Consider the following 27,309-nt stretch of genomic DNA (forward strand, 5'->3'; position numbering starts at 1 on the left):
AGCTTTACAACTAAATTGATACACGGGGTCATCATGGCCCTTGAGCCAGCACCGTGGAAGCCACTGCTAAGTTTTCCATTGACTTCATCAGCTGAGAAACTGAGCACTAAATTCTGGTTTGTTCAAGAGCAAAACTCCTGCCTCTGATCTTCCTGGAAGAAATCAATATTCTTTCTTATTGGATTACAGCTGCACAAGTGCTGTGCAGTCTTGAAGCATGGCCAGCTTATCCTTTACAGGGAATGAGGTCTGCGAGTTGGAGGAACTGAGTCACCTAAGTCATTAGCTTTATTTGTCTATTCTAAGCCAAAACAAGGCCAGACGAAATTTGTTTAGGCATCCATAGTGGAAACACAGTCCACCTAAAAAGTAGACTCCTGACAAGAGCAGTATTTGTATTTACTGAGAGAGCAGGTGGCCTGACCTACTCCAGGGTTTGCCTAGAGTAGAGCTCCTGGCTAGTTATGGTATTAGAGACCTTTAAGACAATATAAAAGAGACTGTCAGTAAAGCTGGGTGGTTAGGCTTCTGTTTTTATTGATGGATCTATGCTCATTTAATCAGGTATTGACGCTTCTACTGTTGTAAATACTTGGAGTTCCCCTGTGCAGGCAGACCTTTGTTGCAGTGGAATTACACTGAGGACTGTACATGTAATGCCAGATGCAGGACATCAGAGACCTCCTGGTGCCACTTTCAGCACACTCTCAGCTACTGGTGCTGAGAAGCTGGTAGGGATCGCTGGATTGGTTCCAAGTACAAAGTAGAAGGCAGGAAAGTCTAGTTCATGTTGGAAAGGTTATGGTGTGTTTCCACCTCATTTGGAGTGATTGTGCTAGGAGACAATTTATACAAAGTTGCTATGTGAAAGAAAGTTGCATGTGTTCAGAATGGCTATATGTTTATATAAAAAAGGTAATAGTGCATATGCCATTGACTTGAGTATCATAAACCTGTATGCCATAAGCAATTTTAGTTGGGGGATACAACTGCCAGTGCAGCTTGAAGGAATCCTCCAAAATCGCTGTTGCAAGCGTGTGGGCTGGTAATTTATTCATTAGCTCCAGAGGGAAAGAATTGTATCTTCAGCAGACAGCTGATGAGTCTTGGCATTTTTTTGTGAGCCTAATTGCTGTTCTGTAATCAGTGAACCCCATCCCACCCTGTCTGTCCCCAAGCTTTCCAAGTGAGGTGCACTCAATCTTTTAAGCATTTTGAAATGGGCAGTCATACTCTGTCATCCTGCAGACAATGAATTTCCACTGACGATCCCTGCATGAGAGGCAAGAGAGAGATATTAGTGATCCAGAGTGGCAGAGGATAAGACTACACAAGGAAGAATAACTTTACTCCAGGTATTGTGGCAACAAAAACATCTGCCTGCCATTAGCTAACTTTCCTCTGGGTGCTTTGTGGTTTTATGGGATGGAAGGAGATTAAATATGTCTGATATAATTCTTTCACATTTCCTTACAAGGTGAGAAAATCAGCTCTCTGAATAATCAGGTCTCTGAGTATCCTTTGGAAGACAATGACTCTTGGTGGTGATCAGTCCTAAAGCGACTTTAAATCAGTGACCAAGAGGAAAAGAATGGTTCTGTCAAAAGTCATTGACGTGATATATTGCTCAGGAATGTGTACAAAGTAAAATTGCGTGTGATTTTCAAGTCATTTCTAAGTGGGGAGTTATTCACACAGCAAAATTCACTTCTTTTTTTTTTTTTTTTTTTTTCTCTTTTTTTTTCCCCCAGGTCATCTAGCTTCAATCTTTTATTAAAGATATGAAGGAATCAATAGTGAGAGAAATTAAATTCACTTGTCATCCTTGATCTCCGCAAGTCACATGTGAGGCAGAGTAATGTATATGAATGTAAGGAGAGTTTATGCTCTTCCTAGTCTGTGAGTAATTGGATGTCTGTGTTCTCTCAGCAGGGTGATACAATACCTACTAACAACTGCTAGCTGGAAGCATGACTGGAGCAGCAGGATTCAGCAGTGGAAGCCAGTAGTCTACTGTCCAATAGGCTGCAAATTTCCACTTGGTTTTATTGTGTGTTAAATTTCCCCTTGACAAAAAGGCGTAAGTTCAAAGGATCGAATACTGTCCTGCTGTGGAGCAAATGTTCAATTTAGGCTGCTTGGTACTGGCTAACAGGAGTTCACATCTAAGTACAGTCCTTGGAGATGGCAGCCATCATTTAAATTGGTAGTGGGTAATACTCAGGGAGGTTTCTGAAGGTTTTGATTCTGCTAATGGTGATCTCCTAAACCTGAGGCATGCGACAGGTAGTGCTGCTGGAGTGATTCAATAGGAGCTTGCTTTTCAAGACTCCTGCACCATCCTGGTTTTCTGGTGACTGGCTGTAAACAGTGAGGAAACTGGTGCAGAACTTCCTGTCCCTCAGGGATGTACTGGGACATCTGAACCCAGGTTTCGGTATGAGTGGCTCTTACGTGTTTTCACTGGCTGGGTAACTCTATCCTGAAATAAGAATAATTTGACTCTTAAGCTCTGTGTAGGTATAAAGTGTCTCATTTCAGCTTTCATTAGCTGAGGTTTTTAATTGGAAATTTACTATGCCACTTTACCAGTTTATGCTGGGTGTTGTTTGGAATGGGTCTGTCTCACACTCACCAGCAAGTCTGTGTTTAGTTATGTAGTGTGTAATTTTGTTTTTCTTTAGGCTTTTCCTAGATGGGTTTTAATTGTAATTTCCTCATAAAACCAAAGGTTAATGAAATGCAAGATTAATTTTTAGGTTTATTTTAGGAAGTCCTCATTTGGATTATATGCATGCTCTTCAAAGGCAGTTATTGCTCTTTTGGTCACCAAGCTACCTAGACAGACCAAAAAAAAAAAAACCCAAAAGGTGACACATATGTGGATTAACAGGATTATGTGAGTCAAAATTAAGATCTGCTAAACTAGTACCTTTTGTCAGAGAGACTTTTAGCTCAAAAGCTGAAGTAAAATTATTTTTCTAAACCAGGGTATTGTAAAGTTAAAAGTCGAGTTCTTTAAAATAAATGTATTTTAGTTATCTGAATTAATAACATGCTTTAAAATATCAGAACAGAATTATTTCTCAAGTTGTAAGTTAAGCTTGAACTTGCAGACACTCTGGCATCTATCCACGTGGTTGATGGCCAATAGGTTTATGCATTTAATGTCTTAATACATCTTTTATTGCATTACTTATGTTTGAAGTTACGCGTATGTCCAACTTTTCAGGATGTAGGCAATTGCTCTGTACCATTGTTACTGTGTTTTTAATTCAACAGTAATCAGCCTATTTCAATTTGTAGATCCCATTCATGTTTTCCAGTGGGGGTGCAGATCTCATCAGGAATTGTCCTGTGTGGCACACTCTCGAATATATATGAACTTGCCTCTGTAAATCCTTAACACCAGTTTGTAGGTCCCCTCCAAATTGCTGATTTCCTGCATTTTCCTTGGCTTGGGGAGTCAATATTGAATTGTCACCTTTACTCCCCAGCTGTCATGTGCTGTCAGATTTGAATTTTTGATGCTACAGAGAAAATATCTTTTATATCCAAATATTGCCAAACAATCTGTTTCCAATTCAGTTAAAAAAATATTTATGAATTCCTTTTCCTATGGAGTCTGACAAAATCCTCTTTCTTTAATCATATGAAACTTATTAGGGACCTAAAATACCCTATAATTTAGCTCAGCTAAGCTTGGTAGATACCCAGCTTGTCCAGGCGTTTCAAATGTACTTACTGTCGGGGTATCTGGGTGTTGATCTATCTTTCAGTGGTGATGTCTGAGCAGATCACCCGAATAAGAGCAGAGAACAGTTTTGTAAAAGAAATGAGATTTTGACAGTCTTCACGTGCTGTTTTTGCATTAGGCCGTGAATACCTACCAAGCACATCTGGTAATCCCCACCTCCTGTCCAAGCTACTTGCTGCAGGTTGGGGTGGGGAATGCTCCAGTAGTGCTCTCTGGGCTCAAAAGACAGATCCAAGCAGATCAGAGTCCCTGAACAAGGTTCCATGAGGGACCCATGCCTTCCTCACTTAGCATGTTTCAGAGCGCACGCTGATCTAGTGGAAAGTGTCTCCCTTCCAGGGCAGGTGAAACTAGATGATCTTTAAGGTCCCTTCCAACTCAAACCATTCTCTGAATCTATGATTATTTTCAATTTTGGAAGCTATTTTACAATGTATATGTCTGTGTGGGTATTTTCAGTTGTTTACAGCCAGCTTCACACACTCCCTCCGAAACTTGCCTGTGTCACTCTGTTTGACAAAAAATACTGCCTTCCCCTGTAAATGTTAACTTACGTATGTCCAGAGGTCAGCCTGTCTGCAACAGTGTTACCACCAGTCCCAAACATGCTCCCAGGGGTACTTGAGGCCTCTGCTAATTCTTTCCAGCTGCTTTTGTTTTGCTTTATAGACAGTTGTTTCCTCCTTTGACCCATTTAAAGTGGAACTGAAAAATGTAACCACTTCTGAAGTCTGTTCTCCACACATGAGCACTTAAAATGTCTGATGATGCACAGCAGCTCCTTCATTCATTCCTGATACACAGGCATGGAAACATACAGAGAGATATTATGGAAGAGGAGGTGGGGATACCACCTTTCTAAACTTTCTACAGCTTTTGCCAGAGGCATCACCTGTTCTCTCAAATGTCTGTGTATCAGCAGTGACCTCAGTGATGCAACATCTTAGGGAGTAAGAAAGGAAGATATGATTTCTGCAAGTTTATTCGAAAAGTCTATAAATACTGAACTGTTTGAAGTTATTAGGAAAGCTTAAACTAAAATACCTTCAGAGGCTTTTTTTGTGCCTCTTGTTAGCTCAAGAGCATTGCCCATCATGGGCTAAATAGTATGGACACAATTTTAATGTGCTTAAAAATGAAAAGCAGTCTCAAAATCTACAGCATCTTTACACAGGCAAGCTGCATGTGTGTTCTCCTGGCAGGCTGAAACTTGGAATAGATTTTTCTGCTCCTATTCTGCCTCAAACAGACGCAAGGAACCATTCAGGCTGACAAACTCTGCTGACTTTTGTGAGTATACCACTCAGGGTAATCTGGCATGAGTCTGAATTATGAACTGGTGTAGCAGGAATATTTTTCACTCATACACTAGACAACACAAGTTGGTTTTAGTCATTCTGGAAATTGGGAGCCAGAAAGTTCATTAACACAGAAAAGTCTCCCGGATTGCAATTCATAGTATGTTTTCTCTACAGTTTTCACCTGCTACTATTTTGCAGGTTCATCTCTGTTGTCACAGCAGTGGTGGGACAAAGGTGTTGGTGGTTTCTTCCCTTTCCAAGTGCTATGGTCCCATAACCTGTGAGGACCTTTAGTCGTGATGTACATCCCTATGATGCTGCCTCTGCTCCTGCCTAGTTCCCCCACTGCTACCCCATTCTGAGGGCTGTGTTAAGCCTTCAGCAGTCAGAGGTAGAAATCTGCTCAGAGGCATCCATTACCTCAACTACTCTGTTTTCGAGGCTTGTCCTCTGACTTTTCAAGGCTTGATTTCTGACTTTTCGCTGGTCTGTATCTGATGGAGGCTGGAATCCAGCTGCAAGGGGAGAGCACTGTCTGCTTTATCTCCCCTACGTTCTGCCACAGTTATGAGGAACAAGGATAACAGCACTGGGAAATATTTAAGAGAAAAACCGCAGAACAAGGGATGTCCCTTGCAACCCTGTAAATTTTTTATCTAAAGCGATAAACACATACTGATTCAGTTAACTGTGAAAGTTACTCTTGGACTCATAGGAACAATTTGCAGACATGGCTTCCATTTGGCAATAAACAGGCTAATGAATTTTTGCCAGAAAATTACAGTTATAGACCTGCAGCTAATGTGTTATCATTTCTGGAAAAGCCTCCTTATTTTAGGTAAGCTTTTGTCTGAGGGACTCCTAGTGAACTCCAGCAAATTGAGAGTATCACAGTGACAAAAGCACCTCGGCTCCTTTGAGTGTTGCTAGAGGAATCTTGAGCTGCTGGTGTGTTTAAACTCCCACTTCTCTTTTCTCTCCCCCCTTCTCTTGTAGCCAGTTTTGGCAGTGATATACCAGCACAGTGCACCTTGCCTTGCTGTCTGTGCTGTGTTTGATAACAAATGCTTTAATATGCTGGATTGAGGTGTCTAATAAAAAACATCAGCAAAGAAATAGCTCACAGTTGATATATTAGAGGTCAGCTTGAAAGTAAAGAATCAAAATCCCGCTCCCGCAATCAGGTTTTAGCGACTGTTCACACTCTCCTTAAACTTGCTCTGTAAGGATCTCTGTAGTCCCGGGCAAACAGCACTGTGGGGTTTATATTAAGTCCAAATTAAAAATGGTTAAGTCATTTTTGGGAAAGGGATCAATGTGCACCGCATTGCCTTAATTCCTGGTGTGGCCTCAAATCTGTTAGAAATGTGTTGCAATGGACTTGGCAGTTTACAGCATTCACATTGCAGTTTGTAGGGTCTGATCTTCGCATGTTGGCAGATTCCCTGCTTCTCTGCAAAGAAATAGTAAGCGCCTCATTCCCTGAAAGGACAGGGTGTTCAGGCTCAGTTTTTACTGAGTTACATGAAAGATACTCCAACTAGAGGTAGGTGAGAAACAAAACTAAACATCTGGTTTATACTTTGCATAGCTCAGATTTAGCCAAGCCTCCTATTGCTGCATTTTTCACTGCTCAGATGAACATGGCAAATGATCCACTTGTACATGAAGGTACCCTATGCCTGATACACCACCCAATTAGCCATATCCACTGTGGTCCTCAGAAGTACTCACCTGCTGCTGAATACCACAGCAGATGATGTAGCTGTGCACTGATTGGGGGAAACAGGAAAGGAAGACCGTTTTAAAATAAAATAATTAAAAGTTCTAATGAAACAGGTGAAAAACAAACCTGTCTACAGCAGAGAAAGTTGTGGTTGCCCCTCGGATGTAGTAGTCATAAGTGTACATCATCATGTCCATATCTTCTCCATAGTGTCCTGGATATTCTGTTGTTAACCTTTTACATTAAGGGAAAAGAAGATAATACAATTTAGCATCATATAAAAAAAAAACACTTGACAGAATGCAACTCAAATAGTAAATTTTTCCTGCTGCTTTGAAAATTCTTGTTTCTTATCAGCACCACAAGATGCAGTGTCACTGTGAGACTACCTTTCTCTTCTACACAACTAATTCATGTAGTTATTTGAATATATTTCAGTAAGTTTAGAACTGTTAAGAGCTAGTTGGAGTATTTTATGTATATACATCTGCAGCTCTGGCATAAAAGCAGTGTGAACAAGAGCTTGTCTACCACTTATGTCTTTATTGCAGGGATTTGCTCCATCCTCTTTTGACTCTGTTTGGTTTGCTGCTGTGGAGTGCTGCAAATGCTGCCAAGTCAAATAACTGCAAGCATTTATCCATTTATGAATTACATTAATGAATGTAGCAATTAATCCATTCCTCTTTGTTGTTCCCACTTTCTGCCTAGTTTATAATGTAAAAATATGGGCCTGGACAACATTTGTTCCATGTATTTTATCTAAGAAGCTCAAAGTGATTTTGCACTTATTAATCAAATTATGGTTACTGCTTCCCTGGGAAATAGGCAATACAGTACTTGGTTTTAGAGATAATGAACAGATGCAGGAAGGAGCTGGGATCTTGACCAGTACTTTATGTCAACATTATGTTAGAGGTCAGGAATGGAAACCTGGCACTAGTCTTTCCTTGTATTACTCCATTTTATGTGGAAGTTTTTAGTGGCATTGTGTCAGCATCACTTTGAAATGGCACAGGGAAGAATTAGGTTCCCTGTAAGGGAGATGCTGTCCTTGTGGAAATGAATGGTTAACTCCTCTAGAGACTAACAGGGTTAAGATGCCTGTACAGAAATCCTGACAACCATTTTTCTGACTTCATTCAGCCCAGCAGCAGTGCTTGAATGATGCTTGAAGGTGATCTTTGCACTTGCCAGCCAAGCACTCATGTACATGTTTAGATATTGTTAAACCAGTGGGGTCTGGGCACAAGCTTAAATATTTTATTCTTTAGGAATATAATTATTGGGATAGTTTTAAGTGTTTAAAATTAGATGCTCTGGGTGCATTTGGAGCCCAAACCAGTAACCGTTGGAATACTCAGAAACGGAAAGTTTACCTGAAAACTGAGGGATTCTGTAACATTGCGCTGTTTTCTCCTGGAGCCATTTGCTATAACAAAAAACTCCTCTGAAACTGCCATTATTCTCTGTGTTTTTTTAATGTATTTTTGATCACCTTGTCTGCCCTATTTTTATGCTTTTTACATCTTCTTTGCAAAGCAGATGTTTTTCTTTAATTTTCAAAAGCTGAAGCAGACCTGGACTTAAGTCACATCATTCAGTTGTAACATCATTCCTTGTAACAGATCATTATTCCTCGACAACTGAAAAATGAGATTGAGTGTGAAGCTCAAGCATGGCCTTTATACGATCCCTAAGTGTCAGCAGTCAACTTCTTTCTTTGAAGATCTCTTTCTCAAGTCCTTTGGCTGTGGCAATCATTAAACAGATTACCAGTTGTAGTACAAGAACACCTGTCCTCAGGTGTGTTTGGGAAGCAGAAGATCAGGCCTGGTCACAGTGTCTGTTGTCAGAGCTCTGATCAAGGCCCCCTGGATTTGTAGTACTTTTTTTAGTAATTGTAAGTAAGTAAGTAATTTGTAGCCTTGCAGTGCTGTGCTGTTGGTAAGAACTACAGTAGTATTTCACAGGTCATGCAGACAGCTGCTGTGGACTAGGAGAAAAGAAGAAACCACGTACATGAGCAATTGTCGGGATGGATAAACAGACAGAGTCATCAGTGTGCTCTGCAAGTGGAAAATTAGAGCCACAGTTTTCAGCCCAGCTCCCATGAAAAGTCAAAAATGAAACCACTATGGAATTTAAGGGTACTGGCTCTGATCCAGGCAAAGAAAATAAATATATATATATATTATAAAAGGCTGTTTCCCCATGGCTTCTCACTGGTTAGCTGGTGATCTTTCTTAGACTAAAGATCATCACTTGAATGTGTTTCTATCAAACAATGGCAAACCTGATTTATTTGCTATTTTGATTGAAGGCTGATGTTACTATTTTTGCTTTCAGGACATCCCCCCTTGTGCTCCCAAATACATATTTATTTGTCAGTGTCAGGCAGTTTAAAACCCTGACTTGAATACCTCTTTACTTAGACAGCCTATGACTTCAATCTAGAATACAGTTTTATGGCCCCATAGGAGAAACCTTTAGCTGATCATAAGCTGGTCCCTTGGTATAGCCAACTTGCTGAAAGCCTTGCAGTTTGCAAAGAGCTGCTTTCAGGGCCCTGCGCTCCATGCCCAGAGCTGTAGCGAGAGCTGAAGTATACTGCACAAGGCCTGACCTCTGCTACATGGTCTGCATTTTATCCATTTTCTTTACACAGAAATCAAGCCCTTGAGGAGGACTTTTTTGCGTGCATGAGTCTTCCCTCAGTGAAGCTGTGGGTCTGAATCTGGGAACTTGAGCCTATTTCTGGATCCAGAGCCACAGCCCAAGAGAAATAAGGGTTACATCTATGCTAGTAAGTTAAACAGCACCAGAGAATGTTTCTGGGCACTATAACTCAATTGCCTATATATGTATTTTATTAGAGTAACCCTTGGGGCAGTTTTAGCCCAGACCAACTAGCAGAGTTCAGCCAATACCTCAAAGACACAGCAGGCAGAATGTGGACACCCTGTTTTGGAGGGTAAGAAAGGTTAATGGTGTGGCTGCTTCCTCTGCCAGAGAAGAGTCCCCATATTTAGTTTACTAATTTGGAGCTGAGTGTCTGATAGTGTGTCTTCAAAGATTCCCGGGGTGGAGCAGGTTTTTAAAATGTGGCATGAAAACCAGCTATGGATCAGAATTTAGTTCTGCATTCCCCCATCAGCTTTAGGGTTTTGGGCTTCTTAAGGTTATTATGAGAAAACTTCAAGACATGTTTATATATATGTTCCACCAAATGTGTTTTGTAACATCTGTTTGGCGTTCAGCAAGGAAAGTGTTCCGTGATCTTGACCAGCACTATGTACTGGGCAGACAAGACTGTGCAAAACACAAGGTTAAAAAGCAGCTTGCAGTTCTACTGAGAGACAGAACTGAGAGTTAGTTCTTTGAACTTGTTTCATGAGTCTTTCAGTTGAAAAGGAAATCTGACAACAAGCTTCTGAATTGCTGTGAAGGGTCTCGCAGACCTTTCACAGAAGCAGGTGGTGTTATTTTGAAGTGAATGGATGCAGTAGTGAGCCTTCATTTAGCTTCCTTCTTCTTCTGCCTGCTGTCATCTTCCCCTCCCTCTCTATTCTCCACGTTATCATTCAGCTTCCTAAGGTCCTCCACTAAGCATATTCAAAAAGCAATTACTGAAAGTAAGTGATGTGGGGACTTGAGCTGCTCTGCAGTTTGTCTTGTTACATAGACAGATGCCTACTGACTCCTTTTGTTCTGGAGAGAAGTTATAAATAGTGTTATGACAGCAATGTTCAAGTTCACTTGGGTCTGTGTGGTCTGTCTGTCTAATTCAGTTCTCTTTGACGTTTGCTGTACTCATTTCTGAAACTGTTCCCTTAAGTCCACGCATCTCAAGGTCATCTGGATTGCACTGTATCATCTGGCATCTGGGAGGAAATGCAATTGGTTGTCGTATAGCAGGGCTCTGTGGTGTGACCCAGCTCTTCTCTATCATCCCCATTTTTGGAATCTGGGCGAAGTTGCACAAAAGATCAGCACTGAGGGATACTCTGGTGTTTAATGCATAGGGATATTCAGTAGGTGGTTTTCTCATCATGAAAGGGAGAAATTCTGGTCGTTTAATTCAGCCATTAAGGGTTTTCTCGAAGTGGTCTGCCCAGCACTGGACAGCAGTTCACTCAGCATTTGTTGTAGTTCGGTCTGTAACCTTGTTATCAAGTGTTTCATATCAACTGTGAACCACCTTACAGACAGGTAATTTATTTACAAACTTGGTAACATTTATAAGCCACGTGTGGCAATACATGGTTTGCACCTGAGAGGAGTTATGAAATAAGGGAGAAAATTTTTGCACTAGTTGGTGAGAGTTTGCCTGCCCACAGGAGTCTGAACTCCCAAAGATTCCAAGGCCAAAGGCAAGACCCATTTGGGAAGAGCCATCCACAGTAGTCTGCACAAGGGCCCTGTAAGCACTTCTAGCACTGACCTCTTAACAGAGGAAACTGAGCTAGGGGAGTAGTGAGAAGTTTGCAAATAGCGAGTGCTGAGACAAAGTCCTTGCTGCTGTTTTGGGGTGTATAACCCAAAACCTAAGGCCTCTATAGCCAAGCCATGGTGCTTGTGGTGCCTGAGAAGGATACATGAGGGAGGGCCCTAGGAAAGAAGCTTGCAAATCTGCTATGAGAAGACCTGTGTTATACTGATTGTGGGACCTAAGCACTGAGTAGTTTGGTGCCAGATGAACTCCAGGGAGGCAGAGGATCTATGTGAGGGCTAGCAGGGTGCGTTTAGTGGGATTGTTTACTAAACACAGATATGCACATAGGTGTCAAGAGAAGAGAAAGTAGGTAATTCTACATTAAAAACCTGAAAGAAAAGTTTGTGAGAAAAGATATAAGTGGTTTGGCATGTGTGTGGGACAGCAGGAAAACATGACAGAAAAAGGTATTTTCATAATGGGGTTTTTAGCTGGGACAAAGTAGATGTGGGATAGTTTAGCTTCTGACTGGTTTGCATCACCGCACCCATCCCCATGTTTTTCTCATGTACTTTACTATAACCCGATAAATCTTGCTCAGGGTAGGAAACGTTGGAAAAAGGCACAAAAATAACATGGTTACTGTTGTTATTGTTGTAATCTGAAAGTAGTAATGTTGTTTATTTTCCATCGTGAAGAATTACTGTTAGAGATTAATAGAAAACACAATTACTCATTTAGCACTGAGAAGAGTGTTTAGTACTAACCCACAGTGATCCCTAGCACTCTTTGTAATGACTGACTTCAGAAATAGTTATCATCAGTCTATGGTTTACTGATCAGAAGATCGAGTCCCACCAATGGCCTTATTAATACTGTACAGTCTGCCCCTTGGAGAAGTAAATGGGAACTGTGGGTATGCCTTGCCTTCAGGTATCAAGCAGATGAAAGAAAGGAGTCTTTTGAAATATCAAAGACCGTGGTAAAGCTCATGGTTTCTTGCTCCAACTGTTGAAAATACTTATTCCCTGCTAGTAAGTACATTGTTTCAGAGTACTCTTACATTTTTCATTTCTTGTGCAACTACAGTGCTAACAAGATGAATAGAAGAAGCTGTTTCATTTCAAGAGTAGAACATAGTCTTTGACATTAACTTTCTGACCTTTGAGGAAGAGGAGTGTCCCCTGAATGGCCTTGCTGTTTCAGACATTATTTACAAATGCTTCAAATGTATGACTCTCCTAAATGAGAATTTTTTTTTTTTCAAGAGCCAAGAGCCTGCATATTACATTAAGGGAACATGGAAATTATATGCCTCTTCAATCAATTTCAGTACTTCCTCCAGCTGGAAAACAGTGGTCATCCCGTTTTAAAAAGCACACTGTGCTGAAAAGCGAAAGATGGTCTTAGTAAACTATGTGCAGAAATTGCTGCTAATGCTCCCAGTATAGGTAGATCCCAGATTGCTGGGGTGCCAGGGAACTAGAGGTGACATGGAGCTGCTCTAGAGATAAGCAATTTTCTCATGTGGCCATATCATGTGTATTTTGGGATTGAGTTCAGGCTCCAGGATCTGATATCTCAGATTCTCCTAGAAACATCACTGACCTTCTGTTTCCATTCACAGGGCTGAGGAGCCAAGAGGCCAACACAGTCGGATCGCAGTTCTTGGAGGCCTACATGAGCTAGTGCAGTAAAGATAAAAGCAGCAGCAGAGAGCTCAGGGCATCTTACACCTGTTCCTCAGGAAAGACATGTCTGAAAAAACATTAACCAGCTTTCCAATGTTAAGTAAGTGAGTTTCTCCTAGGATGGCTCTGGAAGATGGTCCTGGAGATTGAGCTGTAAGGTTGTATTTGCTGGGATACAAAATAAACCTCAGTTAAATACCTTTATTTAAAAAAAAAAAAAATAAAAAAGAAAGAAGAAAAGGAAAAGCGAGGAGGGGAATTGTGTTGTGCTGAAGTGTGTGTTTCTGCCACATCTGTTCCTCAATCTGTATGTCTGCTGTTGGTAATCTCTGAGAAATCTGCATAGGATCTCATCAGTTTCAACATGAAACTGGCAGGTTGAGTCAAGAAAACAAATTCTTTAAGCCCCATAACTCTTGGAAAATGTAATTGTTGCCTGGACAATGTTACTGTGACAGAAAGCAGCCACAGCTTCAGAGAGACCTTCTGGCACTTGACCTGCTGGTTGTTTGGAGAGGGGAAAAAGTCATAAACAGTCTGTGCAGACTTGGAGCTGTTCTGTGACATGTGTTTGCTTTTGAAAGTATGGATCAAGCTTTCAATTTCCTGACAAAGAGAAAAATCTGAACTCTAACGGGTCCACTTAATAACTTTGTCTCTGCATCTGCAATGGATTTGCTTCCTTTATGGTTTGAATCAGCACATGGTTTATTTTACTGTGGTGGTATTCCTTAGCCAGGTAAAATAATAGGAGCTTTTCTGCCTCCTGTGAGGGATATTAATTATTTTCAGTATGGTAAAAATGTGCAGAATCCGTGACAAAACTTGGCATGGTGAGGAAGGAAACAAAGTACTTGTAAAAAAAACATAACTAAATACCAAGTGCAAAACTGTGAGGCTGGAAAAGATTAGTATATTTATTTTAAATATGGGATTACTGTGCAGGTAAACTGGGAATTAATGGTTAGAAGATGAGCTGTAGAAGAGAACTGCTGGGCTCTAAGAGTAAGGGTATAGTTGCTACTAAGCAAAGTCCATAAGCATGTATTTGGCTTTAACCGTGTTGTTAAGTTAAGCCAAGTGTTTACTTGTGTGTTTCAGTCAGCGTGATGGTGTCATAATTTAGTATTCCAATAAGTATTAGCACGACTCAAAAACCACAGGAGTCTTCCAGCTGTAAAATCAGGTCAAATTCTAACAAACCATTTGCATAGAACATATACATAGGGAAGACCTGGTTTTATTTGTTTTAGGGAAGACCACCTCGTGAGAAATGTAGTCTTGAAGAGGAAAAGCCAAGAGAAACCATGCAGAATACCTGCTTTTGTATTTGCCAGAGACCCCTTTACAGTGACAGCTAGAAGCAGAAGGGATCAAATACCCAAGGTGAGAGCTAATTTAAAACAAAGAGGTTTGTCACACCTCAGTATTGTCAGTTTTCTTAAAGATGCCTTTCTGTCCGTATTTGGTTTCTTAATGAAGGATTCATTGCACATTAAAATTCAAGGCTGCTGAGAAATTCTGCACTGTGGATTGTCTTTGAATATGGATTTTTGTATATGTCACACATGATCCACGAGGCACCACATGTCATTGCACATTTTTCCTGTATTACTTTTCCACTTTTTACTTTTACGTATAAACATATACTAATATGCCTTTGCATGAAATCGAGCTGCTTCAATCAAGAAACAAGGGTCAGCAGCATGTTAAGAGCCATTTCTCCACAGACAGTTTCTTGACAGCTAGTTTCTGGAACATGGTAAATACCATTATAGGTTGGGGCAGAAACTGTAATAAATAATGATACTGTGTATGCACACACATTTTTGTTGTGCCTTATATGCATATACAGTTTGAGGTCCTACCCATGCTAGCCCAGAACTGCTTTGCAGATTATTTGGAAAATGGGTTCTCTCTGTCAAGTGCATCTTAAACAGAGCGCAAGATACAGACCAGAAGTGTGATGTGTGAACAAGGTTTTGTGAATTTGGAAATACCAGTGGAAGCAAAGTTGTGAATGAGATCTCCTGGACTTAGGGTATGGGAAGTTTAGTTGCTGCACGCTGAAGTTGAACAATTCAGACAAGTCACATCTGTAGCAGCAAAAGTGGGTGAAAAGGGGGATTTGAGCTACAGTATGGCAGTTTGTGTTGCTTATACATTAGCATAACTACTAGCATTCACCCAGATGCTATTTAGACAGGGTAAAGGGAATAAAATGGAAAAGAAACCATTCCCAGCAGACAATAGGCAGGAGACCGCTGTTTTGGAGAGGGGATTTTCACTGCATGGTGTAGAATCCTCTTTGGGATCACAAGATAACTGTAGTGGAAAGGGACCTCAACAGGTCTTTATTCAGCCCCAAGGATGACCTGAACAGCTTCACTGGGCAACCTGCTCTACCGTCTCACTCTCCTCATAGAGCAAAAGGTTTTCTTTATAACCCCCTGAACAACTGTTTCTCCCAGTTTGGTGTCATATGCGAACTTGGTGAGAGTGTGCTGTGTTGCCTCCTTAAGGTAACTGATAAAGATGTTGAGTAGGAAAGGTCCCAGGGTAGACCTTTAGTCACACTGCTCTGCTTGTAATGGGCACCCAGACAGGGCATCACCCCTCAACTGCTACCTTCTCAGCCTGTCACCAGTCTTTTGCCCATCTTTTTGTCTGTCCATCCAGACTGTAACATCCTAATTTGGATAACTATATGCAGAAGGAGCTTGTATCTGCCTTGCTAACTCAAAAGGCAGAATGAGAGCTTGAAAGAAATCGGAAGAAATATATCGTAAGGAGGCACTTCAAGAGAGTAAGGTCAAACAAGGCTCTCAGGTAAAAGAAAACTGTATGAGAGAGACTATCTAGGCTGAAAGTATGTATGGAAGTGTCAAGATAGCCCAGTAGCTTGAATGGAACAAACTGGGCTCCAGATTGAGTGACTGAGGCTGGTAATACAGGGTACAAAATGGTTTTATAATGAACCCATAATTACAAACTACGCACCAGAAGCTTTTCACAAGCCAAGTGACAGGTCTTCTCAGGTTTTACAGCTTTCCCCTCCCAGAAGAACATGAAAACATAGGATTTTTACCCTGCTTAAAGAGAGAAACTCTTCACCTGCCTTTTCTGCATGGCAAGAAAGTAGCATTCTTTTAAGCACAAAAATGGAGTGTTGTCATTGTTGGAAATAGAAGGACAGTATAAGAGTCCATATGCAGCTGAGATGGAAATGCTGCATGAATAACCCCAAACATTTACGTTGGGATTTGCATTACTCTGCCAATTTGCAAGGCTGAGACTAGTTGTCCTAGTTGTTCCTAGTTGTCAGGAGGACGTCTGAGGAAAGCAGAATTGTCAACAACAACAGAAGAGGTCAGAGAAGATTTCTATTGTCTCTCTGAAAATACATGGAATATTAGAGGAGTAAGAGATTGGAAGAACTGCTTAAAAGTTAGGGTGAGTTTCCCTCAAAGGGAAGAGCCTGGGCAGGTAGGTAAGTTAACCCACAGAGCAGAAAATCTCTGCAGGCATTGTGGGCTGGAAAGGGGGCAGGAGAATGTTCAAAGATTTTGTTACAGAGCTCCTGTAATTTAAAATCTTTAACCATAATAATGAAAGAATATCTCTTTTCCTCCTGGCTGCCAGGAGACTGAAGGATGGAAAGCAAGGCACTGCTGTTGTGTTTGGCCAGTAGCCAGCCAGATAAGTAAGACCAACAGGCGTGTAAACAGTTTGTATGCATCTCAATGGGAAGTTTACTTCAAAACTGAGTTCTGAAGCAAAGATTCAAGCACAGATTCACACCCACCACCATTTTCTTCCTTTTTTTTAAGTGCAGACGGGTTATTCTTTGTATTAGTGAGAATAGCTGGATTAATAGCCCTGGAGAGTAAAATCATGAGTTCTGTTACAAAGAACAGACCAGAGCAATCTCAGCTTTCTCTACGCAGTCTGCTACTGTGATTCTGGCTCAGTTTACAGAAGCCACACCTGAGGACACAGGGAAGCTCAGTTTGTTTTCCCATAGCCTCTGTGAGGTTGCCACTAGCAGTTGTGATACTCTGTTGAGGTGAGGCCACCATTTTTTTTTAAGGTTTGGACTATGTTCAGAGGCTCATTTTCAATTTGGTCTTCAAATAGCCTTGAGAGGGGGAGCTGCTGCTGGTACCCACATGTGTTCATCTAGGGCTAGTTACTGCCTTGCGCTGTTCAGTGTAACTCTGCCCTCATTCTCTTCCCTTAGCCATGAATCGTCCAGAATCCTGTTACCAGACTGGAAATAACTTGCTTAGCCCCATAAAACACAGTTAAAATTTTCTTAAGACAAGGTTTTTGATGGGCCAAGTGGCCAAAGAAAGACATTTATAGGGACTGCTGGGGAAAAGAGGCTAACAGGTTTGGTTTCTGCTTGAACTCACCAGCATGAATATGGGCATCTCCGGCTATAGCGGCAGCAGTAAAATTGCCATTCACGGTCAAGCACAGATGGAAAATACTGACTCTGGAAACCAGCCACGAGCCCATTGTTCGAGCAGGTTTGATACCTAATAAACAAGAGAAAGGGAAGAACACATAAGAAAAACATGGTATTAGATTCTGTGCTAGTTCCAAGCAGTTCTGAAAACATCATTAAAGATTTTGATTCAGAGTGAAAGTTAAGGGTCTGGCTTTGTATTGGGAAGCACTGTATGAGCTTGCTGTGTATTGAGCAACCACTTTGTATAAGAAAGCAGTAGTTAACTAATAATGTCTTAACATTAATGTTTCATTTAAAACCTTTTAAACTATTTTATGATCCTATGAAAGTATTTAATAATTTCAGCATGCTAATCAGGGAAGAAGATTGTTCGGGTGTTGGCATTCTCAACTGTTTACTGATTTCAGAATAGTCCATTAATATTTTTATCTTTGACTTGGTATTTGAGCATTTGGGGTTCACTTGAGTAAGTTTTTTCAATCGCTTCTCTCCCAAAAAGAAGCTTTACGAAGCAAGAAGTTCAGCGATTTATTTTATTTCTTTCCCAATTACCTGTCTCCAGAAGACACTCTTAAACCAAAACATTACAGGCTTGTGAGGAGATCATGACTTGATAACATCACGTGAGGAAAACGTTATGAGGTCTTATGAAATTATAAGGCTCACATTAATTTTATGGTTGGATTTTCAAAAGAATAATCTGCTGTTTCATGCTCTCTGTGTACACAGCAATTCTGTCACACACATAAGTCGCTGCCTTCAAGTAGTATAGTCATGGTCTCTAAGCATGCAGATATATGCTTCTCTTTCTGCACACCCTCCTAGCATCTAGACCTTGATACCCAAAGTAATTCAAGTGATAATCAGTTTGAATAGCTTGCCTCTTGGAGACTAAAGACAAGCAGAGTGTGAAAAGAGGCAGCTCATTAAGTCAGCTAGTGAGTGCTCATTCTTTCAAGCACCCTCCTAGCCTTATTGTTTCCCTATTGGAGAAAATTACAGGAATTCAGTTTCTTCCATTTTCTTTCGTTTTCTTTCTTTTCCCTTCATCAAGGAAAACTGGCAGCCTTGAGCTGTAGCAAACCTTCCTTGCAATACCATAATATCAAATACTTTGATATATTCAAAAGACACTTTCAGAAGTAACTTTATGACTAACAAATGCGACAAATGTCTCCTGGTTTCATTCAATGACCTCATAGTTTATTTTAACGACCCTGGAGTTTCCAGAAGGGAAAACACCTCACTGAACAGAGTTTGGTGTTTGGAAAGTCATTCACTTGTGCATGCAGGTGTTCTTGAAAAGCATGAGACTCAAGAGTCTACATGCAAAAGCTGAAAAACTGATCAATTTTGACGAGTGCAGGAATTGATTCCACTGTCTAACTTTCAGCTTCCACCTTTGAACAAGGGGTCTCTTCTGTATGTCGCTTCTTTCACTGTGTTCTGTTTTTCAGATAGGAGTATTTACATTTGTTTGTATCCCTGCATCTCCCGCATAGCTGAGGCCACACATACTTGCTGTGCTTTGTGAGACTCTTCCAAAGACCTTCAGAGTTAAGCAATTATGGGGACTCTGAGTTGCTATGGTATCACACCAAGTAAGGCAGTTTGGCTCTCACTCAGAGGATTTCAGCAGGACTTTGATAGGAAGCTGCTCTGGGTTTTGGCACATAGGCCATGGGAACATATGGCTAAGATTCTGTGTAAACATATTGAATAGCTGCAGATGATGGGTGTTATCCTGATGGAAGAAAGGTTGATTCACAGAAATATAGGGAATGGTTGTACCTGTTGCAAGATGAGCATTAATCTGTGTAAAGTAGAACCAAACTTGTATCTGTTCATCTTCTTCTGCCTCTCCCCCAGTTACATGCATTTCCACTGCTCCAGTCTTTGTGCCCCTAGGAGATTTTCTAGGTCTTTTGCCTAGGTGCAATAACAGGAGCATTTCATTCCCACTTTTCCTTTGCACTTCCTCTCTGAGGCTCACCATTACCTTGCAGTGTCCCTCCCCCATCTATTAGTGTCTGATATTTCTTGTCTTTGTAGGAGGTTCTTCCTTATCCTTTTCTCCCCACCTGCTCACATTAAGTCTGAGAAGTCCAGCCCTCTTTGCCCTTTTTTCTTGACAGCTTTTATTTTCTTGACACCTCTACTAATACAGTCCAATTTTGATGGGAAGATTTATTTTGAGAGAGATGTCACTGATGGACCCCTCTTTTTCTAGTGGATTGAAAAGAATCTAGCTAATATAACTCTCCTATGTCTACATGTGTACATTTTGGGGCAATAAACTTGAGGAAGGTTTAGTTATTTTTCATCCTGATTCTATCTTCTTCTAAAAAGTTTGATTTAAAAAAAAATTAGTATTTGAAGTTTCCATAAAAATTAGTTTCTTGAATAGAGAGGATAGCTGGGCATAAGTCACGTCTTAACATTAAATTGCCATTTTATTTAAAAAATATTCAAAGTAAAATTTGAAATATACTTTTAAGCTTATGTTCAATTCTCCCTCACTATTTTTGTCTCATACACACCAAGTCCCGCAATCTGTTATTCAAGCTCAGTACTGGGTTCAGTGAAACAAAACCAGTAGTGACACTGAAGTAGTTTTCTTTAGCTTTGGGATAATATACAATTTTTTTCCCCAGCATGTTTCTTCAAGTCAAATCCAGGTATTCCTCCAAAAATGAAAAGAGGCTCTCAGAAATTTTAGTGCTTATTTGTCAGCTCGTATACCATTTTTCCTTCTCTTTCCTTTTCCCAGTCAGCCTCTTTCCTACAAGCAGAAGGTAATTCTTCGAGGGCTACAAAGAACTCTTCTCACACACCTTTACAGTCAGATGCTGTATGCACTAATTGGAAAACAATATGTGAGGATTTCTTCCTTCTCTGTTGAATTCACTACTGCTGTCACAGCAAATCCTACAAACCAGCATGGTGAATAAAAGCTAGTGATTCAGGACCTTTGATTTATGGCCAAGTAAGAAAAATGTCTTTTCTACTAGACCCACGTTGTAACACTTTGGTTGTAGAGAATTCAGTATTCAGAGTTAATGTCACTGTGTTCTCCTCACTCATGAAATCCTGACATGGCTAAGAAGAGAGGAAGATACCTCTTAGAAGGTGAATGCAGAAGAGAATGAGAAGCCATCTGGGACTGTGTGAGATTAAACTTGGCAATGGATAGGTTATTTTGTTTCCCTGATTGGCTCAAGTTGTGATGCATGAAGAGTTGCTTCTTAGATTTGGTACTGGGAGGAAAGGAGGTGAGCTGGCTGGGAAAGTGGAAAGATTGGTGGAGGTGAGGGTCAGGAGCTGTTGAATGAGAAGTTGCCTTTCCCTTCCCTTGTTTACATCAGTAACATGACTGCAGTGTTTCATAGAAAGTAAGTAAAACTATACAACCTTATTTTGGGAGGAGTTCTGTGTAGTAACAGGGATATGGCAGCTGAGAGTTTCCTGGCCTGCTGCAGTTGCTGTAAAAAGCATCTCCTTTTCAAATCTTCTTCTGAACTTGTTAATGAGTGTTGTACAGCTGACTTCGGTCATGGCAAGCAACCAAAGTGTGCATCCATGTTATCAGTTTAGCTCAGGTTGGGATTGCTTTCCTTGTTAACCAGCGATCTTTTATCAGAGCGACCAAACTACAGCTGCTTTGAAACAAACCCACTGAAAATGTGCATGTGGATTTTAGGTCCATGCATGGCTTGTATTTCAGTCTGCTTCACAGATGCACTTAAATCGTGCCACATTATGTGCACGTGTTGATCTAGTCTCAGCCAAGAACTGTGTACCTCATTGACTGAACATTTGACTGCCAAACTAAAGACAAATATCGCTTGCAATTGTATAATTGTTTTAAGCAATGGCACCAGTTGTGGTGAAATTTCATAATTATGCCTACGTCTAATTTTTGCTCTGTGCTAGACAAAGCCGAAGTGTTGAGCACTATCTGATGTTGGTGCTGTGTTGTAAACCTCTCTCTCAGGCCCCTGTCCTTCAGATATGTCAGGAATTAGCCTGAGCAGCATGCTGTCCTGAGGATGACAACCCGAGGGGAAGTCTGTTCACTACAAATCCACTCAGCTCAAGCTGAGATGCAGGAATTGTTGCTGTTAGAGCCTGCATTGCATCCTTGCTGCACCCATTGGGTAGCACTCCCTGAGGCTCCCTGGAATCATGCAGGGTCTGACACACAGAGCAGTCAGTAGTCACTGGGTCATGCTGCATTAATGGTGATTTGTTCCTTATAACAGGGTGACCTGAGAGTCATTCTTGAAAAAAATGCCACTGTTTTGCTGTAGAACAGATGTCTCCTATAAAACTTGCACGATTAATTACTTTAAAGCTATCTATCTCTCTAGAGCCTGTCACAATAAAATTAACCTATCTATATATTAGGGAGATGTATCAGACAAGGCAAACTGATCCACTAGAAATAATGCTGTGTGAATTCATCTGCAGCCCCCCCTGAGGGGCATACGAAGAGTGGTGGCCTAATGTCACGCAGCTGGTAAGGCCACAGTTAAAAGTGTGGGAGGCATTTTTAATGATAGACTGTTTTCCTGGAGTGTTTTTCCACCAAAATCTTTTACTTTCAATATCCAAAACTTAATTTTCTTTTGGTACAGCATGGAGGGGATGCGCTGTCCTGCTCTCCTGAGTTATTTTTGCGGAGTGTCCTCCCTCTGTGTAATGTGGTTAGTCATATGATGAAAGCTAATTTAATGGTGAGTTGCAGATGAGTGGGGAGACATAAATGGCTGAGGGCAGGCTCAGGACACTTGAAATGCTGGCACTCAGACAAAGGGAATGACTTTTCCACGGCTGATTAGGCCATGCCAGTCTCCGATGGCCACTTGTATTGAGAAGTCTTCACTATCTGTTGTAGGGTGGTGAGACATGTTGTCATGACTTCCACATGCCAAAGGCAACTTCACTATCATCTTCAGCTATCTTTTTCTTTCATTTAGGGGTCAGTGATGACTTACTTTCTTCTCTCTGCCCAAGGGGCTGATGAGGCCTCCCTAGCTATCAAAATACTCTTCCTCAGATGCTCTCATTGGACTCAGTCCATTGCAGCTGTGCTAAAAGCTTGTAGCACTATCCCTTTAACAGAAACCTAGGGCTTTGAAGAAAATGAACTTGTTTGCATAGATAGCTCAAATTGGAATAGTTTGAAAGGGTACCTTGAATATCGGGTTTGGGTAATACAGCCTCAGATTTGAGACTTGAATTGATCAGGGATTGAGAACAAAAGCAGTTCCTTGCAGGCTTACGGGGATGTGCTGCCAGGGCCTGAACAAGAGGCTCCTGCAGCCACTTCCTTTGCTCATGACTCTGTCTTTGCACCTAGTTTGTGGGCAATGGGGTTGTGTGCCTACTAGAAAGATCTGTGTGTATGTGTCTGTGCACTTAAAGAGAAAGCAGAGTGAGAATGGGAGTGGGGAGGGAAATCCTAAACACCTGTTTTTTTCTAAGTCCCATCCAAACACTTTCTCAGCAGTCCAAACAAGGAAAAGAGGCAATAAAAATGAATTAAATACTGCTTGGCTGGAAATGTTTCTGCTTCGTGCCTTATGGGTAACTGGGAGTGTATTGCAGATATAGCATGGTTCCATCTGTATTATGTGGTGTAAACCAAACATTTTCTCCTGGGAGGAAGAGTTAATTTTCTTTCACTTGCAAGCTTCTGTTCACTTGTTCGTGTGATCCCTATCCTTTGGTATGATCACTTTCAGGCAAGAAAAATAGTTTTTCTTAAGTACCTTATTCAAAGACTTGTCTGTAATATTAGAGAAACAGTGAAGAACAGTCTCATCCACAATCACTCCAAACTTACCTTTTCCTAGGTCGTGAAATATTTACCAAAGGTCAAACTTGCTCCAGTACAAATGGAGCTAAGAACATAAGCTTAACCAAGAATAGCATCTTGGTTAGCAGGTAGCCTCTGCAGGTGTTAGGACAGATTCAACAAAACCTTTGTATACGTACGTAACTTCAAATATATTCACAGATTCATGAAGCTGAGAAGGCAGCCCTGGCAGCCTAAATTTTCCCTGTGAGTCTTGTAACATGTTCACAGGTTTTTCATGTCCATTCAGCAAAACACAAAAGAACATGCTCTCTTCAGAAATATATGTACATAAATGCTTAACTTCAGGGATGCATTTATCAGCAAAGCACCTATAGTTAGATGTATTTTGAAATGTCAGTAAGTAATTCTAGGCAATTGTCAGAAGTGATTGGTTTTCATGAGTCTGCTTCTGGAGATAGGCAGAGTGCCCCAGAGAGCAGTTTTTAGAGTACCTGTTTCTCTCCATTGACCCTGGAAGGAAGCAGAGGTCATAACCTAGGCATCATAATTAGATGCCTAATGGGGATCTGTGTCATTGCCCTTTTTCTCTTGAATATTTTTGTTCGTATCTGTAAAATGCAAAGTCTTACGGGTTTAATCCTAGAAGTCTGTATGATACTTAGTGTAGCAAGCAAACTGAACAAGCTTTGCCTGTGGTTCCCTCCTGCCCTGCAGCTCCACAACTCTCCTATCCCTATGCTGCCCACATAATTTCTACCATTTCTCCTCCAGTGCTAATGGCCAAAGAAAATAATGAGTTGAAAACTCTTTCTTCTCTGCTTTGTATTTCCACTTCATTTCTCTCTAAAGGTTTTTTTGGTTTGTTGTCTTTTCTAAAGAAATGTCTCTTGGGTTTGTCTCTGTTGTGCAGCTGCACAATAGTCCGGGATAGTGATTTGTGAAATGCCATAAACATAATTTGACAGAGGTAGTTTTTTGGTGTTTCTGCCAGACTAGAGTTTCTGGGACATGGCTGAGAAACTGGAGGGAATTCAAAGGAGAGCTGTACATAAGATCAGCACTTGCTTAGGAGTGTTGGAGTACAAAACTTCCAAAGGAGAGCTAGAAGAACAGAGATGTGTTCAGCCTGAAGGCAAAAACATGGGTGAAGGTGTGTAGGTGAGGGGAAGGCCTAGCTGCTACCTATTAATAAGTTAAAAAGATCTTACACAGAATGCAATGTGATAGTTCACATTACTCAGTGAAGGCAGGGCAAGGAATAGAAAGCCTCAATTACAGCAGAGGCAGTGTAGCTTAAACTTTAGGAAAAGCTTGGCAGCTTTGCAAGTTACTGGTAGTACAAGCCATTGCATCTTCCTGGATGTGATGTACAAGGTCAGACACAATGCCATATGTGGCAGAGCTGAAGAAAGAATATTACAGTCCATCCTACACGGATGGGGAATGGACTAGCAAGTCCTACAGAGTGCTGTGTTAGCTGACATGAGGATGATGTATTGCTCACCGAGAGACTGGTTTGTCAGGAGATCAGCAGGGAAACAGAGGAAGCTAAACAGGAACTAAGGGTACAGATTGTGACTCATCTCTGTGGTCCCACTTGATTACAGAGTGAATCTCTTTAGTGCTGGGGATGGTTCCAAATAGCACTGAGCTGGGCATGGAAGAGAGAAAAGAGACAGCTGTGAGGAGTAAGACTGCCAAGAGAGAAGGTTTGGGATTGTCAAAGGTCCCACAGGCTGCATCCATGCCATCACTTTAATTTGAGGTTTGAGTCTGCACTCAGACGATCCAGGCTGGCTGCCTGCTGGCCCAGGCTTTCACGCCAGTCTGGGATAAGCCTGCTGGGTTCTTGGGCAGCAGTGTCTGGGAACAGTGAGGGATGTACTGGCTTACAGCAAGCAGCTCTCCATGAAACACTGTAGATGCAACTAGGTCAGCCCTGGATGCAGAAAACTGCAGAACACAACAAGGCACAGCTAGCTAAGATACATAGACATAGTCTAAGTCATTAGGAGGACAAGTTCACCTTTGCAAAGGAGTATGTGTTCCCTAGTCACTTTGATGTATTCTTCCTTCCCCCAGTAGATAGAAGAATGGAAGAACGATATCTTTGCAGAAAAGACAGGTAAATGTAAGGATGTTGGACTGAAAAGGTGAGCTAGAGGAGAAATAACTAAAATAACTCCAAAAGCAAGGAAATAGAGTGAAACAGGGTTAAACACATTAAAGAGGGGTTGAAATAGTTTGGAAAAGAAGATATGGTTGACAATAGGAAAAAATGTAGGCAAGAAAGAGGACAAACTGGAAACATTTTTTAAGAGGTGAAGGAAAGGAGATTTAGATAATACACTGGATGTAGTCATGCTAAGCATATGGAACATGGTGATGAATATGGCCCCATGGTTAGACAGCAGAAGAAAATGTTCTGTATAGACTTAACAGTGTCCTGCTTGTAAGGGGTGAACTTTAGCATTGCAGTCAGGGATTTCTAGAAGGAGAATAATGATTTTATTTTGAACAATAGAAAGGTCTAATTTAAAATTGCTGTGCAATAGGTAGAAATTTCATCAATGTATGAAAACTGAAGAAGTCATCTAGGGTTATTACAGTGTCTTCTTTCTGCCTGTTTTCTAGCCTTTCCCCTTTCTTTTCAGTTCCTATTCCAAAATTAAGTGTCGGGTCAATCTTTTTTTCCTTAGCAATTGCATCAGCCATAGGAATGTATCACGTGGTAATGAAAGACTATGAATACTTCAGAACAGAATTTTGAATCATTTAAAAAGCAAAAGCTTTACATTTCATTGCTAACCTGTTCCCATATAACATGAAATCTACAAAAATCACTTGCAATTTCTGGGGAAAAAAAAAAACAAAACCAAAACAACACAAACAACCACATTTCAAGTATTTGAGAATATTCTTGCATTCATTTCATTCTGTTCAAAGAATATTTCAGACTTGGAGTTTTTCAAAACTGTGTTTCATGTTTCATGAAAAAATCAGAAGATAATTAAATGCTGGCTATGTACTGCCTAAACATGAAACACTCTACATATTCCTGAAATTACTGTGGCCATAAAATGTGATCACCTTTGCCTCTAAGGTTGGTGGAACATAAAATGTTTGGTTAACCACAACTGACTGTATTAGGAAATTAACATGATCTTCTTCTATCATTATCATGCATATATATATGCACCATCATTGCTTGTTAGTGTGGATTTTTGGCTCCTGGAATACCAGCACGATGAGAAAACAGCCTTTGACGGTGCCTGAGCCAAAAAGCTTAGCAACAAAAACACAAAGAGAAAAGCCAGTGCAATATTTTTGTTTTGTTTTGTTTGTTTTTTTTTTTTTTTTTTTTTTTTTTGTCCCTAGTGATAAGAGCAGGAGTGAGGAGTTTTGAAATTTGTTACCCAGTTTAGTCACTGATCAATGAGTGGTCTTTCAGGAGAGACTTTATCCTTTCCTCACTGAAGGTTCATGCCTTATTTTCCTCATCTGTGAACCAACAATAACAAGACCAAACCATTTTGCAGCTGAGTTTGTGAGTGACCAAACAATGCAGCATTTCTAAAGCACAGTGAGACCCTCAAGCAAGAAATTGCTAAAGAGAAGGCAGATGTGATGCTGATCATCTCACACACAGGCATCATGATTAATGAGTCTCAGGCAGTTGTTCAGGGCAGTGAATATGATGGCATTACTAAGCATTTGCATTGCTCTGACTGCAGTATTAGCACTCACATTCCACACGGGGTATCAGGGCTGTGCCCTCCAGGGGTGGTTGGGGGTATCCTACCATTCAGTTCCCGCCCTGTTGATCTCTTCCCACCAGCACTCTGTCGGCTCACCGAGGCTCTGGGCCGCTGGCATGCAGGCGTAGTTCCACAGTCTGTCAGAGCCTTCCTTCTTGTTGAAAACACTCCTGATGGCCACGATCACCTGCCCATGTGGGCACTGGAAATTGAAACCCTGCCGGTACACGTTAACCCATTCATCATTATCTCCATAGTTATAGGGGCCATAGTAATAGTCACCATACTGGCCCCATGCCACAGTCACCAGAGGCAGGAACACACAGAGAAGGACGAGGTCCAT

The 27,309-nt window shown here is 41.0% G+C and overlaps 1 protein-coding gene across 1 annotated transcript; it reads right to left on the minus strand.

Moving 5' to 3' along the window:
• Window positions 1-1,205: 1,205 nt before the first annotated feature.
• DPT (dermatopontin) lies at window positions 1,206-27,309 on the minus strand (the record flags this gene model as incomplete). Its single annotated transcript, XM_080613494.1, has 4 exons — window positions 1,206-1,272; window positions 6,911-7,018; window positions 17,326-17,451; window positions 27,011-27,309. The coding sequence occupies 4 exons, from the start codon at window positions 27,307-27,309 to the stop codon at window positions 1,206-1,208; spliced, it is 600 nt and encodes a 199-aa protein (XP_080469620.1).

The sequence above is a fragment of the Psittacula echo genome (assembly GCF_963264785.1).
Source record: "Psittacula echo genome assembly, chromosome: 3".
NCBI classification, from domain to species: Eukaryota; Metazoa; Chordata; class Aves; order Psittaciformes; family Psittacidae; genus Psittacula; species Psittacula echo.